Source organism: Phaenicophaeus curvirostris, chromosome 1 (assembly GCF_032191515.1).
Source record: "Phaenicophaeus curvirostris isolate KB17595 chromosome 1, BPBGC_Pcur_1.0, whole genome shotgun sequence".
Classification (NCBI taxonomy): Eukaryota; Metazoa; Chordata; class Aves; order Cuculiformes; family Cuculidae; genus Phaenicophaeus; species Phaenicophaeus curvirostris.
In genome coordinates, this window is record NC_091392.1 from 78,435,448 (window position 1) to 78,450,027 (window position 14,580).

Consider the following 14,580-nt stretch of genomic DNA (forward strand, 5'->3'; position numbering starts at 1 on the left):
TTATTATAGCCTCACTCCTATTTATTGTCTCAAGAAAAAGATGTAAACTTTGGATCTCAGTGTATTCAGACATCAAGATACCCAAGCCATGCCAAGGAATTCCGTGAGCTGGGTGTGTTTCTTATTCTTCACATTGCCAAAGGACTGATCAATCATTTCAACACACTACAAAATCAGTTCTTTTCCGTACACTTAAACTATATTTATGCATGCCAAGTGTAAGACACATTTCTGGAACCCTACCAGGCTTTTTCCCAAGTTGCTTTGTCTCCCTTTTGATTTTCTATGTCATTTATTTGTAATACATACTGTACATGATCAATTTAACATATTAAAGTATTAACTAATTTTATTCTTAATCTTTCCTCTTCAGGTAAGTGCCAAGAATTAAAAGACACTCTGAAATACCTCAAATCAAGATTGGTCTTTCAAAGTCATATTCAGAGCTTTTCCAAAACTCCTTTACACACACAAGCAGATTTTGCATAAAGGCATACAGAGCAGCAAAAGCAGTCTTGTCTCTCCCTGTAATTAGGAATTGGTGTGATATAAGGGGTACCTCCAATCCAACAACCCAAATAGGCAGGGGAATGCCATGAAAAGGTAGCCACTTCATAGAACAAATCCTATGCCAAATCCAAGCACAACCTGCCAGTAGCAATCCCCAGCATTTAATATTCTGCTATTGCAACACTATCTGTTCTTACTCCCATTTGTCTAACTCATGAATCAACAATCATTCCTAACATCTTTTTTCGCTGGGTCTTCTCCTCATTGATCTCCTCACATGCTATATTGTTCTGCCAGTATTTTTATCTGTGTATTTCAAGATTTAAGGTTTCTGTAACTGCTAAATTCAGACTTCTAGGCTGTTCTTGGGAATGAGATATGACAGCAATTTCCTTTCAGGAGAAAGGAAGATGAAAGAACTTAGTCAAACAGCTTTTAAGCACATCAAGATGAAACACCTGACAGGTTTTGTAGAAACATTTTGCTGGATCAGCAAAATTCTTATTAAATCACCCATCAGGAAAAGCATGCACAGCATTAAAAAAATACAATAGGTTAGTGATATTCTTACCTTCCTGAGTTCTGAAGTCGTCTTCAGCAAATTTATTGAAGTTTCCACACAACCCACAAGTCTTATTATAGTGCTTTTCTTGGAGGAATATCTGAATATTCCCACTGATGTCTATCTTAACCACAAAGCCATGCTCATCGCTGGATATTTTATAATAACTTGCCTCTTTCTCTAAAAATATGCCATTGGAAGCAAAAGGTATGGAAATGCTGTGAAGAAAAATAGGAATTTCTCACAATACGACACACAAAAAAAAAATCAGGGTTTTTCCTGCTGGAATACTTGTTCCTACAGGTACCTTTTGTCTTCCTGCATCACACCTTCCTCTAAAGAGAAGCGAAGATTGAAATACTCTCCAAGATACACAGAGAAACCAGTTTTCTCACCATTCTGGTAGTCACCTGAATAGATGAGAAATAAGGAAATACTGTTAGTTCTGGGACTCGGGAGGACAACTTATAAGTACACACTGCAGGGCTGGGAGCATATACTCTAACAGTTTTAAAAGCCAGCCATCTATTTCATCAAATAGTTGTCCAATGCAAAATGGACAGACAGTGCTAGGATGAATGCTGGCATCAACTATTGGCTGGCACTGGTTGCAGACTCATGATCTCCCCATTACTGTCTTTAGCACCAGTGAATTCTCCAGCCTACCGTGCACACAAGAGGAATTTCCACAGAAGATGTGCCCAATGATCTGCCTTGCTCTTTCCCTTCCTTGTTTCCTCCCAAGAATAACCCATAGTTCAGTGGTGAGAGAAGAGGGTCAAAGCCATTGAACTGAAGTGAACCTGGATATCTTCACTCTTGACAAGTCCTCTACCACTTCAACTGGTCTTCAAGGGACAGATGCTACCCAACTTAGGGGGCAACTCACTCCGAATTTTTCAAAACAAATACCGTGTAGATATGGATGCAACTTTCTTAGCCTCTGAGAGAGAAGGGTGGGGGCTTAGACATAGTCCTTTCTCTGCTTTTACCTACTGTCCAGCTTTGACTTTACAGCAGCTTATTGTGTAATGTGCTGCCTGTTCTGGACCCCCCTCTCTGAGGCAGCCAGCTCTGCCCAGACCTAAACGATTTACTCAGCAATGTGGATTGCACTTCACAGCCAGGTATCCAAATCCAAACCAAATTCACACATGGATACTAGGACAGGAATCAAAAATGGATTATACCATGCTTATATGCCCAACATGAACATAAAGCTCACAGTGAGAGAGGGTTAAGATTTATTTGTTCACACAAAATAGCACAATAAATTCATACTTCATATATGCTAGTGAGTCCTTCTGCATATAAAACATTTGTACAAAGTCGTTCAAGTTGAGGAAGAAAATTATTTAAATTGGTATTTAGTTCCTTCTCAGAATGATGGGATCAGTTTACTTCGAGCCAATAAAAAGTCAACTTAAATTATAACTAATACAGAACAGTTATTAGTGAACAAAGGAATATCTGTGAAAGGAGTTTTGTATGAAAGTAACCTACAGTTTTGGTCCTCATATCATCTGTTGCCTGTCCCCAGGAACAAAGCTGTAGAGGTTCATGCTAATTCAAAGGCCTTTTGCACTGAAGGATAGAATTTATCTTAGAGGGGGGCTTTAGCGTACAGGTAAAATTACTTCTACAGAGTTGTATAGCTCCTATTCTTGTACTCAGTTTTAACAGCCAGCATTCCCCTAGGAAATTCAAAATTAAAAATGGTCTCACTCTCCCTCTTTAGAAGAGCCAGTAAGAAAATCTCCATTCCTTGGCAGCTTAGTTATGTATGAGATATATTACCATAGGATAACAGAAGCCAAAGGGACAAAATTTTCTCAGAAGTAATTCTACTTTCCAAGGAAAAAAAAAAAAAAAAAAGCCGAGATCCAAGGTCCTTCCTGTCTGGCAGAGGGCAACTGATTGTCTTTTCTTCACAATGATGGAACCTGGCACAAGGGCAATGCCACAGGCCTGCAACATTCTGCATTTGTTACTTCTTGGTATCCTGCTCAGACTCACCTAAGATTGTGAAGGAGCGTTTGTGACAGTCCCCAGCAAGGAGGTAACTGCAATCCCCAGCAAAATCATAGAAAGACTCATCAAAAGTTTTGATGTGATCATTCCCAAAAAGGCTGCAACGGGAAACTGGTGACTCCTGAAGCAAAGAATCTGATGAACCTGGATATGAAAACACAACATAACTTGCAATGTTAAACAATCATGCTGTAGTTAAGAAATTTATCCTGGAATTTATCACCATTTATCATTGAGTGTCCTGGACCATTAGTTCTAGCTTCTAGACTGTATGCCTGGCATGACAGCCCATAAGATCAAGCACAGAAGTTTTTTGGGTTTTTTATTACATGCATTAGTGAAATAGCTTTTTTGCTCTATTTCTACTGGCCCAGGCCTGCATGGGAAATTTCAGTCCAAATCCTTTGAAGAACGCTATGTAGTTATTAATTTGTTCATGCCTGCAATCCCATTACAATCAATAGGACAGTAGCAAAGCCACACTGTTCATTCAGCCAAACATGACCAACTTCAGGGAGTCTGCATGACTCAACAAAGTGATAAGAATATTGCCTGAGCCAGTATTGCAGGTTTAGGTGGGTAAAAAGGAGGGGGTGAGGTGGGGTGGAAATCCCACAGAAGAAAAAAACAGTGAAAATGTATTACAGTTCCTAGATGTCAGAAAATAAACACGTTTTCCTACTTGATATTACAGTGGCCAGCAGTAGGTTTGTTAGCAGCACTGCCAGGACGAGCATCTGTCAAAAACGGAAAAGCAAGAGTTTAGAATATTCTAATTTTGGGGTGTTCATTCTGTTTCACAACAACTCACCATTTCCTATCCTTTCTCTTGAGGTTCCACAATATTTCAGAAAGCCGTAATCCATGCAGACTTTCACAGTAATACAGTTACCCACCTGTGCTTCTTCAAATAGTCAATCTAGGAGAATAACTATTCTTTGATCCCATTTACACTCATTGCAGGGAAATGCGGCCTATATACACAGGAAATGTAACTCAACATAAACACATATTCAAATTTAACTGAGTTAATACATTGCATACACAAAGCCCCTCAATACGAAGCATTATTTATCACACAGCCTGACAAGAAGATGCACACCAGTATGGATCAGCCACCTTGGCTCCAGTAGAAGTCACTTCTGCTGGAAAAGATTTGCATCCTACCCAAACATCCATGAAAGGAAAGAATATAAAGGCTTTGCACCAGCCAACAGGTATGGCTCACTGACCATTACAACCACATGCTTATAAGCCTCTGACTTCAAAGTGATAATATGCTTGGGATAAGGTGCAAGAAGTAAAGGGTGGAAATTGTGCAGAGATTAGAGACCCATGGTGAAAACTTTAATTCACCAAAATCAGTTTTAGTGTTGCCTCCTGCTTTCAACAACCAAAACATAAGCCTTTCTTCTCCATGTGTCTCTAAACTACTTCCTGTACTGCCAGACCTTTAAAAATAATAAAAGGAGTGTCATGCAGATAGTAAACCTCAGATGCATTCCATGGCAAGACATTAGTGGTTAATGAACGAAAGCTGTAGGGAGCTATATCCAGGTGAGTTAATTTCAGCAATCATATAAGCAACTAGAGATGCTTAAATATACCATACTTAGTATATTAATGCCGGGAGACCAGACACACCTTTCCCTAAAAGAATGCTTCAATTAAACACTACATTTTGCAAAATTCTAATTTCTGTTTATAGGCACACACTTCTTACTGATGTCAATAATGTAGGTCCAATTCACAGCCGCATAAATAAATGCTGAGTTTGACTTATTTATGAAAGACAGGGAAAGAAAGACCCATTATAAAATGCCATCTAATATAATGCTGCAAATGACAAACTGACATGAGGCTCTTACGACTGCAAGATAGCTGAGAAGCAGCAACTGCATGGGAATGCAACTACAAAGTAGTGGCAAAGAAAACAATAACATTATTCTCAGATTACACACTTGCTAGTGTATTTTTAGTGCATGCACTCTTATTGTGACTGAAACAGATATTGCTTTTCTTTGTTAAACGCGCAGTTTTACAAAGCAGGCAAATTAAAAAGGTTGTAAACCCCTTCTTTTCAGCCCGTTCCACCTCCCAGTCTGTTATGAGAGAGAGACTTGAAGTTTTGCCCAATTCTAATACAGCAGGTATCACTAACAAACCAGATTACAATAAAGTAAAATCTGTCAGTATATAACCCTCTATATGTTTATCACTGGCTTAATTAGAAATAAATGTACCTTCTTCTGTGTGAGATTCCTCTTGTACAAGAGTGAGAAGCTCCACCAGTCACCACCTGTAGCCTACAACACCATTGTTCCCATGTTCCTTCAGATGACAGGACTGGAATGGCTTTGGTCTGAATTTTCTTGTTTTTGTACCAGTCAGGAACTCTTGTTTACTTAAAAGGAAAGATAAGGACTGAAAGTCACATCCGCCTGATTCTTAACACAATAGATTAAATTGCTATCATGTAAATCAGTGGTCTTAATTGCCAGAAAGTTACAATGAGGGGAAATAGTTTTTAAAAGTTACATGACAGATAAGTCTTTGAAATCTATTTTTCATGTGTACATGTGACAAATCTCACTGGCTGAGTCAATAGGCAGCTTATTTATTTAAAAGACCATTGTTAAAGAGGAATAGTTGGATGATCCATATTTCAGAGCCATGTAGTATTTTTCCCTGTGAATTGCTTTAAAAGAGTAGAAGCAAAAAAAACCAAAAAAACCAAAAAAACAAAGCTAGTAGTGACCTGGTTTTGTTCTTCAGGTACAAACACATTTGAATTATGTCACATTCTATTAGATCAACACATTTGGTCAATGAATTTGCAAACATTTACAGAGGTAGCCTCTGGAACAACACATGGTAACAAGTTAATCACACAACTTGCTTGCAGAGGTGGGCACAAGTTTTATGAGTGTATGTATAGCACTGAGCAAAAGATGCAGAGCAGATGACATCTTATTTTATCTTCAATGTCCCATGCTTCATATTTTCAATAGCTCCTAGTAATAGTAAAGGGGTTAGGAGGCAACACGTTTCCCAATAAATCATATTTTGCCACTAGTTCACAGGATGAGGTCCTTACTTTATACCAAGAAAAACAATGCAAAATAGTAAAAAGATGCCTCCTAAGAGTCCCCAACAGGCATGCCTGTCTTGTGTACAAGAAATTCTGAGAATGAAAATTAAGTTAGTATAATCCTTGCACACATTTCTTAGAAAACAAAAATAATTTAAAAAAAAATAAAAATACTTACCTTGTAATATCATCATTTCTTTCTGCCGGCAATTTCCCTAATGATTTCAACAGATGACTAGGTTGATGCCTGCAGGATGGTGATGGATTATTTTTGACACAATTTAGGTGATCAGTCTGCTTAGGTTGAAGAGTTACAAATAATAAAAATAATAAAAAGTAAAAATAATTTCAAAAATAATAAAAGCCATACTTACTTTGTCTTGTATGAACTTCTCATGACATCTGCATATTAAAGTTCTAGAGAGCTGTATTACAGCCATAAGTTACAAAAAGAAAGAAACACAGACCAATTTGCTGCTTTTCACATGAAAACCCAGAGGATAAGATTTAAATGTGAACATTTTTTGTCAGGATCTTCTCAGCCAGATGCCTCTGCCTTTCTTCAGCACAGTAAGGTTTGACCCACTCACATTCATGGTAATGCAAGGCCCATACCTGGCAGCATCTTGGAAGATCCTGAGGAACATACAAGAAAATGCCCCACTCTTGCAGAAACCTGGTGTCCATAACAGCTACAGCCTTTACTCTGCTCCACAGATATCCCTCCAGCATGGGGCAATCCTACCAATCCCTGCTGCTGCAATAAAGTACTAGTAAAAGACAACAACATACCTCTCTCAGCTTCTGCCTGAAGTATTCCTCTGCATTTGCAAAGGAGTAACTTCTACGGGGAAAAAAAATATGTAAATTGAAGATTTAAAACCTGTTTCCTTGGCATTTTTGCAACAGAAAAAGCCAGGAACCTCTAGATGGAGGAACAAGTAAGTATGGAGGCTCTGATCCTGTTGAAACATGGAGGCTATGGTTTCACTGGGTCTAAACCATACATGACTCTATAGAGAAGGGCTCAAAACCTTTTACATGAAACTGCCTTCACGGCTGAAGTTACAGATCAACAACAAACAGAAATGGGGCAAAGGCAGAGACAACAGGCAAGATATCTCTTTGGTTTTCCCTTAGTCTCACTTCTGCTCTGGGTTTCACATGAAGACAGAGGAATAGGGTTGACTGGGAATCATTCTCTCCTCTTGGGTCCAACTGCCAACTCTCAGCAGGTACTGCATATCTATAAGATCCTGGGCAACAATGAGCACAGAGATATGTTTTCATAACCTTTCATTATAGAAATCCCCGGTATTATTCATTATATGGGAAATAAGATCTCACGTCGCCATGATCTTTTCTCTTCTTCTCAGTTTTCACAGGAAGGGTCATTGGGCACTGGAACAGGCTGCCCAGGGAGGTGGTTGATTCACCTTCCCTGGAGGTGTTTAAGGCACGGGTGGATGAGGTGCTGAGGGGCATGGTTTAGTGTTTGATAGGAATGGTTGGACTCAATGATCCAGTGGGTCTCTTCCAACGTGGTTATTCTATGATTCTATGATTCCGTGATTTTAATCCTTTCAGTGCCTGAGCTCCCAATACGTCCCTTCGCTTGGTAACTTCCTCTTGCAAATCTACCAGGTAGCTTTGATTAACATTTTTTTGTTTAACACATACAGAATATAGAGTGAGAGTCCCTTAAAATATTCCTTTAAAATAGAAAGATTACATGCTTTGTTCCATAGCAATTTCTTTATTATAAAAAGGGGTCAGTTCTTTGACAATACAGGATTGTTTAGTCTGTAATCATGATGGATGGCAGAGGTCTTCCTTTATTAGCTTTTGTGTCACTGCCTTCACACCCTGACAAGCTTTATCTGGGGCACCAGAAAGGGAGAGAGCAAACTGCATGGAAGCCTGAGCGCATCAAAAAGGGTTTTGGAGAGAAGAAGGCTGCAAGCAAGCAGGTTACAAAACCTGAACTGAGCCTCGGAAGTCCACATGCACTTGTCTCTCTGATCAGAGCCTTGATCTACACTGGGGGATATTTTCTGACTCGCACTGCCTATGTTTAATAGATGGTTCAGATAAGCCAGACATCATGACCATGTCTTCAGTGTCTTAGGTACCCTTGGGGACATACATAACAAAGAAAATTAATTGAGACATCCTAAGAACAAACTTCTTGTTTTGCTCCTGGCTCAATTTTCTCTTAAAAAAACCTCACAGAAACACATAGGAAAAATAAATAAAAAAAGTTTAAAAATTTAGAAAAATCAAAAAAAGAGAGGAAGAGAGGAAGAGAGGAAGAGAGGAAGAGAGGAAGAGAGGAAGAGAGGAAGAGAGGAGAAAAAAGATAAAAGACAAAGAAAACAAGAAAAGGAAAACACTAAAAGAGAAAAAAGAAAAGAGGGAAAAAAAGAAAAGTAAGAAAGCATGTTTACTGTCTAATAGTGTACATTGTTCCAACACAAAGCTTAGAGATGCTTGGGTCGATCTGACATGTAATTTTACAAACAATACACCTGAGGCACAGGAGGAAATATTTAAAGGACTATGCACTGTTGCTGGAAAGCCCCTTATAGCCAGTTCCTGGAACAAAATATGAAAGAATTTCAAGAAAAAATATTAATAATGCTTTTCATTGCTTTGTTCAAGGACTAGGTCACATGCAGCAAGTCCAATGTTTCCTAACAATTACATGGAAATACATACTGAGGCATTAGACAGCATGGCACATTTTTCATCGAGCTTTTTACACAGGCAAATGTGCATGCAAAGTGCGGTATTGTGCAACTTGCAATACTGAGTGCAGGAACAGTGATCAAACATATAGGGCCTGAACTAGAAAACTAAAGCCTAGCAATACAGAATTTGGATTCTCTGCTTATGAAATGGGAAAGTAGATTAGACTATGGAAGCAACAAAGCATGCCACTTTGAGACTATTTGAAAGATGCAAGTATCTGCTGTAAGAGAAATTCATAGTAAGGAAAATATGCCAATGAGGTTCAGTACCAAAATTTTCTTTAAAATATTTTTTTAAGAGGGAAACAAGCCAATGTAGGACATCATCACATAGACTCTGCATACAGCCAACTAATCTGAAGACTCCAGCCTGACTCTGGCCCTGCTGTAAGCTTGTTGAGATGAAGTTCTCTATGCTGGACAAAGTTTGTTTCCGTAAGCATCACCTAATTTCTGAAGACTAAAGTTATTGATTGATTTTCTGAGGTCTAAAGAGTGTTCTTAGCATCTTGAGTAAACTGAAATCCCAAATACCACATCCTCAGATGCCACACAAAAATCAAGTGAAGGGCAGTGTACTTCAAAATGCAATAGCTAGACTAGAATACGTACCTGGTGAATTAAGAGAAAGCTGTTAAACAGACTCATGGAGAAGGAAGACTTGCTCCGTCATTGCTCATAAGAGTCAAAAAACTAGAAGAATTGCAGGAAACAGGTAAGGGAAAAAAAACCTCCAAACATCATTGTGGAATCCTAAATGCCAAGCAGACTTCAATCACGTGCTCTTGGCCAGTCTATCTCAAAAACAGTGAAATAGTTGAGAGGAGGAAAAGAAGAGATAACATTGCATTTAGAAGTAGGAAGCAACTTCTCTCCAATCTTAGCAAATTAGAGAAAGAAAGTATAAGGAGCATCTACAATATCACAAATGGCACAGAGAAGGTAAATAAGAACTAAGTATTCATCATTTCTCCCAGAGTGAATGCTGGAATCAGTCAATGAAGTTTTCACTGCGTTTCCTTTAAAGCACAGAACAGGAAGGCCCCAGCACAGGTCACTGTGTCAAGAATCAGACAAATTAATGAAGGCCTGGTCTATCACAGGGATAGATCAAATCACAGGGATCAAATGATGAATCAGATAGAGTTTGTGGCTTAGAAAGACTTTACCCTACTGAGTAGCATAAATCCAATTCTTTAATGTTATACTATATTCCTTACAATGCTTTTTTAAGCAGCAGCTCTTACCAACTGGAATTCTACTTTTGGTCTAAAACCAAACCAAGACAGCTTTCTTTATCACAGTCTGAGGGAAGGTACATCTCAGTGGTTTTTCACAACTGAGATTCATTTTAACTTTTTCATTTGTGACCCAACAGTGAAACTCAGATTAAGCAACAATGAATAAGCTAAAATAATAGTAATTGCAAATACTTCTGAAAATAAGAGCATCTTGTGACAGTTTCTTAAAGATCAAAGCAGCAGGGCCATAAATAACTGAGGGCACAGGCTTAGGAAAGTTACTTCTGTCCTCCCAAAAAAAACCCCACATAGAATCATAGAATAATCAGGTTGGAAGAGACCCACTGGATCATTGAGTCCAACCATTCCTATCAAACACTAAACCATGCCCCTTAGCACCTCATCCACCCGTGCCTTAAACACCTCCAGGGAAGGTGAATCAACCACCTCCCTGGGTAGCCTGTTCCAGTACCCAATGACCCTTTCTGTGAAAAATTTTTTCCTAATGTCCAGCCTAAATCTCCCCTGGCAGAGCTTGAGGCCATTCCCTCTTGTCCTGTCCCCTGCCACTTGGGAGAAGAGGCCAGCACCCTCCTCTCTACAACTTCCTTTTAGGTAGTTATAGAGAGCAATGAGGTCTCCCCTCAGCCTCCTCTTCTCCAGGCTAAACAACCCCAGCTCTCTCAGCCGTTCCTCATAAGGCCTGTTCTCCAGCCCCTTCACCAGCTTTGTTGCTCTTCTCTGGACTCGCTCCAGAACCTCAACATCCTTCTTGTGGTGAGGGGCCCAGAACTGAACACAGGATTCAAGGAGAGGTCTCACCAGTGCTGAGTATACAGGGAGAATAACCTCCCTGGACCTGCTGGTCACACCGTTTCTGATACAAGCCAAGAAGCCATTGGCCTTCTTGGCCACCTGGGCACACTGATGGCTCATGTTCAGTTGGCTGTCAACCAACACCCTCAGGTCTTTCTCCTCCAGGCAGCTTTCCAGCCAGACTTCTCCTAATCTGTAGCACTGCATAGGGTTGTTGTGCCCCAAGTGCAGGACCCGGCACTTGGCCTTGTTAAACCTCATGCCATTTGACTCTGCCCAGCGGTCCAGCCTGTTCAGATCCCTTTGCAGAGCCTCCCTACCCTCCAGCAGATCAACACTTCCACCCAGCTTAGTGTCGTCCGCAAACTTGCTAAGGGTGCACTCAGTGCCTTCATCCAGGTCATTGATAAAGACATTGAACAGGGCTGGACCCAGCACTAAGCCCTGGGGAACACCACTTGTAACTGTCTTCCAGCTGGATTTCACACCATTTAGCACCACTCTCTGGGCCCGGCCATCCAACCAGTTTTCCACCCAGGAGAGTGTGTGCCTGTCCAGGCCAGAGGCTGACAGTTTCCAAAGCAGAATGCTGTGAGAAACTGTCAAAGGCTTTACTGAAGTCCAGGAAGACCACATCCACAGCCCTTCCCTCATCCAGCAGCCGAGTCACTTTGTCATAGAAGGCGATCAGGTTTGTTTGGCAAGACCTGCCTTTTGTGAACCCACGTTGACTGGGCCTGATCACCTGGTTCTCTTGCATGTGCTTCATGATAGCACTTAAGATCACCTGTTCCATGACTTTCCCTGGCTCTGAGGTCAGACTGACAGGCCTGTAGTTCCCTAGATCCTCCCTGCGACCCTTCTTGTAGATGGGCACGACATCAGCCAGCCTCCAGTCCAGTGGAACTTCCCCAGTCTTCCAGGACTGCTGGAAGATGATGGAAAGGGGTTTGGCCAGCACATCCGCCAGCTCCTTCAATACCATTGGGTGGATCCCATCCGGCCCCATAGACTTGTGGGTGTCTAGACAGGCTAGCAAGGCTCTGACCACCTCCCCTTGGATCATGGGAGCCTCATTTTGCTCCTCTAGCTCCTGGGTTTGTACACAGAGGGAACAACTTTCTTTACAATTAAAGACTGAGGCAAAGAAGGCATTAAGTACCTCAGCCTTTTCCTCATCCCCTGTCACTATTGTTCCTTTTGACATGAGTATGTCAAATGGAAAATAGCACATAACCCTGTATCTGAACCCTTCCCTTTGGAATATTGAGGCTACTGTAGTCCTTTGAGGAAAAAGCCAAGCTAGATGAACAAGGTACTCTAGTACTGAAATGGAGTACTGACCTTCTCCATGCAGGAAAGTCTTCAATGACATTTATACTGCATCATTATTCATTGACAAATTTAAAGGGTATAAGTAAGGGTAGGGAAAATAAGCCAGTTACAGATATTCAAGAGAAAGGAAGACAGCTGTAGTGGTTGAAATAGCAAATTAGATATGTTAGCTGTGCAGTATGATACAAGAAGTAAGGGATACCCGAAAGCGCTGCGAAAAAGCTTCCCCGTGTCCCTGAGCAGGGCAGTAGCAGTGCTTGCTTGCCCCTGGAGCTGCAAATCACCTCTCTGCTATTTCTCTGCCATGCAGGGACGTCTTGCAAGGCAAGACAGTCAGCTAAACTTCACCACAAAAACAAAGCTGGAGCCCCGATCTGTCCTTGTGGCAGCTGCCCAAACAGGACTATATTTGTTGCACACAGTAGTGTAAAAAAAATTTCAGCAAGAAGTAGCAGCATACATTTCTTTGAAACACCTAGAAAGACTCTCTGGAAAACTAAACAGTGCCATTGGCTCTAGGCCCATATTGGACAGGCTTCAGGGCATTTTGGGGGTCATCAGTGCTCAGTTCCTTCTCCTGCCACAGTTAATGATAGATGGCTTAAAGAGAGACACTCCTCAGAGAGGACAGGAGGCACCAACCACCCACATTTTGTATTTGTAACTCCACAGACTCTGGACATCCTTCCACACACTGGGAAATTCACAAGGCAAAACAAACATTTGGACAGTCTCCCTCCAAACTATGCATTCCATCAGAGAATAGAAGTATTGAGGATAATCCTTCTTATAACTAGTTGAACTCCTTCCCTGGTGCAAGTCTGTGGGATTTCCAATTTCACAGCTTTCTCCAGGGCATGCTGTTAGCCCAGCAACCTGCAGCACAGTGCCAGAGCAAAATATCCCCCCCCTGTACAATGACCCTATAATGTTTCTAGGAATTAAGAATACAGCAGCTTTAGGATATCTTCAGCTGGCACAAGCTGGCACTGCTCTGCTGAATTCAGTGGCACTACTCTTGTCTCTGCTACCTGAAGAGCTAAAAGCCTCACAAATTTGTATATGTTAGAAAGAGTTATCAGTAGCTGAATGAATGGGTGGGGGAAAGACTAGTTTTCTCCTGGTCTATGGATAATTTGTCCCTTACCTAATACATACATGCTATTCAACTTACCAAATCAACAATTACCACATAGGATGCTTTGTTTCCATCTAGCCTATTCCAAGTAAAGCAAATATTTCAGCGTCCTTGTCATACCTTAACGTCAGCACTGACATCAGATACCAGTCAGTCACAACAATAACACCATTAGGCTGTTGAAGGAAAAAAGCTACATATACAATGCCAGGGAAATTTCCCATTAAGACAATATGAGAAAATAAGAGTGTGAATACTACATGATGTCATGCCAGTTTTCAAAACCTATGCTTTAAAAGCAGGTAATCCCTCCCTCTTAGATTAAATTTGTCCAAATGCCTGGCTGCTAAAATGCCTTTAAATGAAACCATGAAAAATACAACTACCTAACGCTTGTGGGCTGTGAGCCTGTAAAAAGTTGCAGTAATGATTCACCTTGTATGACCATATATGCAGTAGAGTGGTTCATTACTAAATTAGCCGAAGTCACACTTGGATACACAACAAGATCTCCAAATCTCATTTTATGGGAAGTGTCATCAGTTGGTCTTCTAACTGGAATATCTAGCTTTTGGTAAGCTTGTAAGATTTACTTTGGGACATAGTTTAGTAGACATGGTGGTGTTGGCCTGACAGCTGGACTTGATGATCTTAAAGGTCTTTTCCAAGCTTAATCATTCTATGATTTATAGTTAAAAAAAAATTAAAATCATCCTTGACTGCTGATCCTGGAGGAAAGACAGCAGCTGTACTATAAAGACTGAACAGAAATGTAGCTTTGGGTGGACATCAGACAAAATAGCCCCACCACTGTACTCCCTATTTGGGCAGGATTGATGAAAATCAAAGGTGGTTAACCCCAAATTGATTAAGCACCATGATTCTTCCCTCAGCAGCAGCCTCTACCAACTCACTGAGTTATACGATATATTAAATATCGTACAGCAGAGATAGATGCTATCAAGACTCTACCAGACAAACCTTCTCCCAGACTATCATCTGGCCACATATGTTCAATGTGATGAGTACTCAGTTGCTGGGGGATTTTTTTCCCATCATTACAGGCTTTCTAATCACCCAAATGATGTTATGGCAAATCTCAAAGT

At 40.6% G+C, this 14,580-nt stretch overlaps 1 protein-coding gene across 1 annotated transcript in view; it reads right to left on the minus strand.

Moving 5' to 3' along the window:
- VWF (von Willebrand factor) overlaps positions 1-5,489 on the minus strand; it is a 146,115-nt gene extending 140,626 nt beyond the window's left edge. The window contains exons 1-5 of the mRNA XM_069863499.1: positions 5,347-5,489; positions 3,786-3,840; positions 3,089-3,247; positions 1,380-1,482; positions 1,082-1,290 (exon numbers count right to left, since the gene is read on the minus strand). Coding sequence (XP_069719600.1) covers positions 1,082-1,290; positions 1,380-1,482; positions 3,089-3,247; positions 3,786-3,840 — 526 coding nt within the window. The 5' untranslated portion in view covers positions 5,347-5,489. The remainder of the gene's footprint in view (positions 1-1,081; positions 1,291-1,379; positions 1,483-3,088; positions 3,248-3,785; positions 3,841-5,346) is intronic.
- Positions 5,490-14,580: the final 9,091 nt, after the last annotated feature.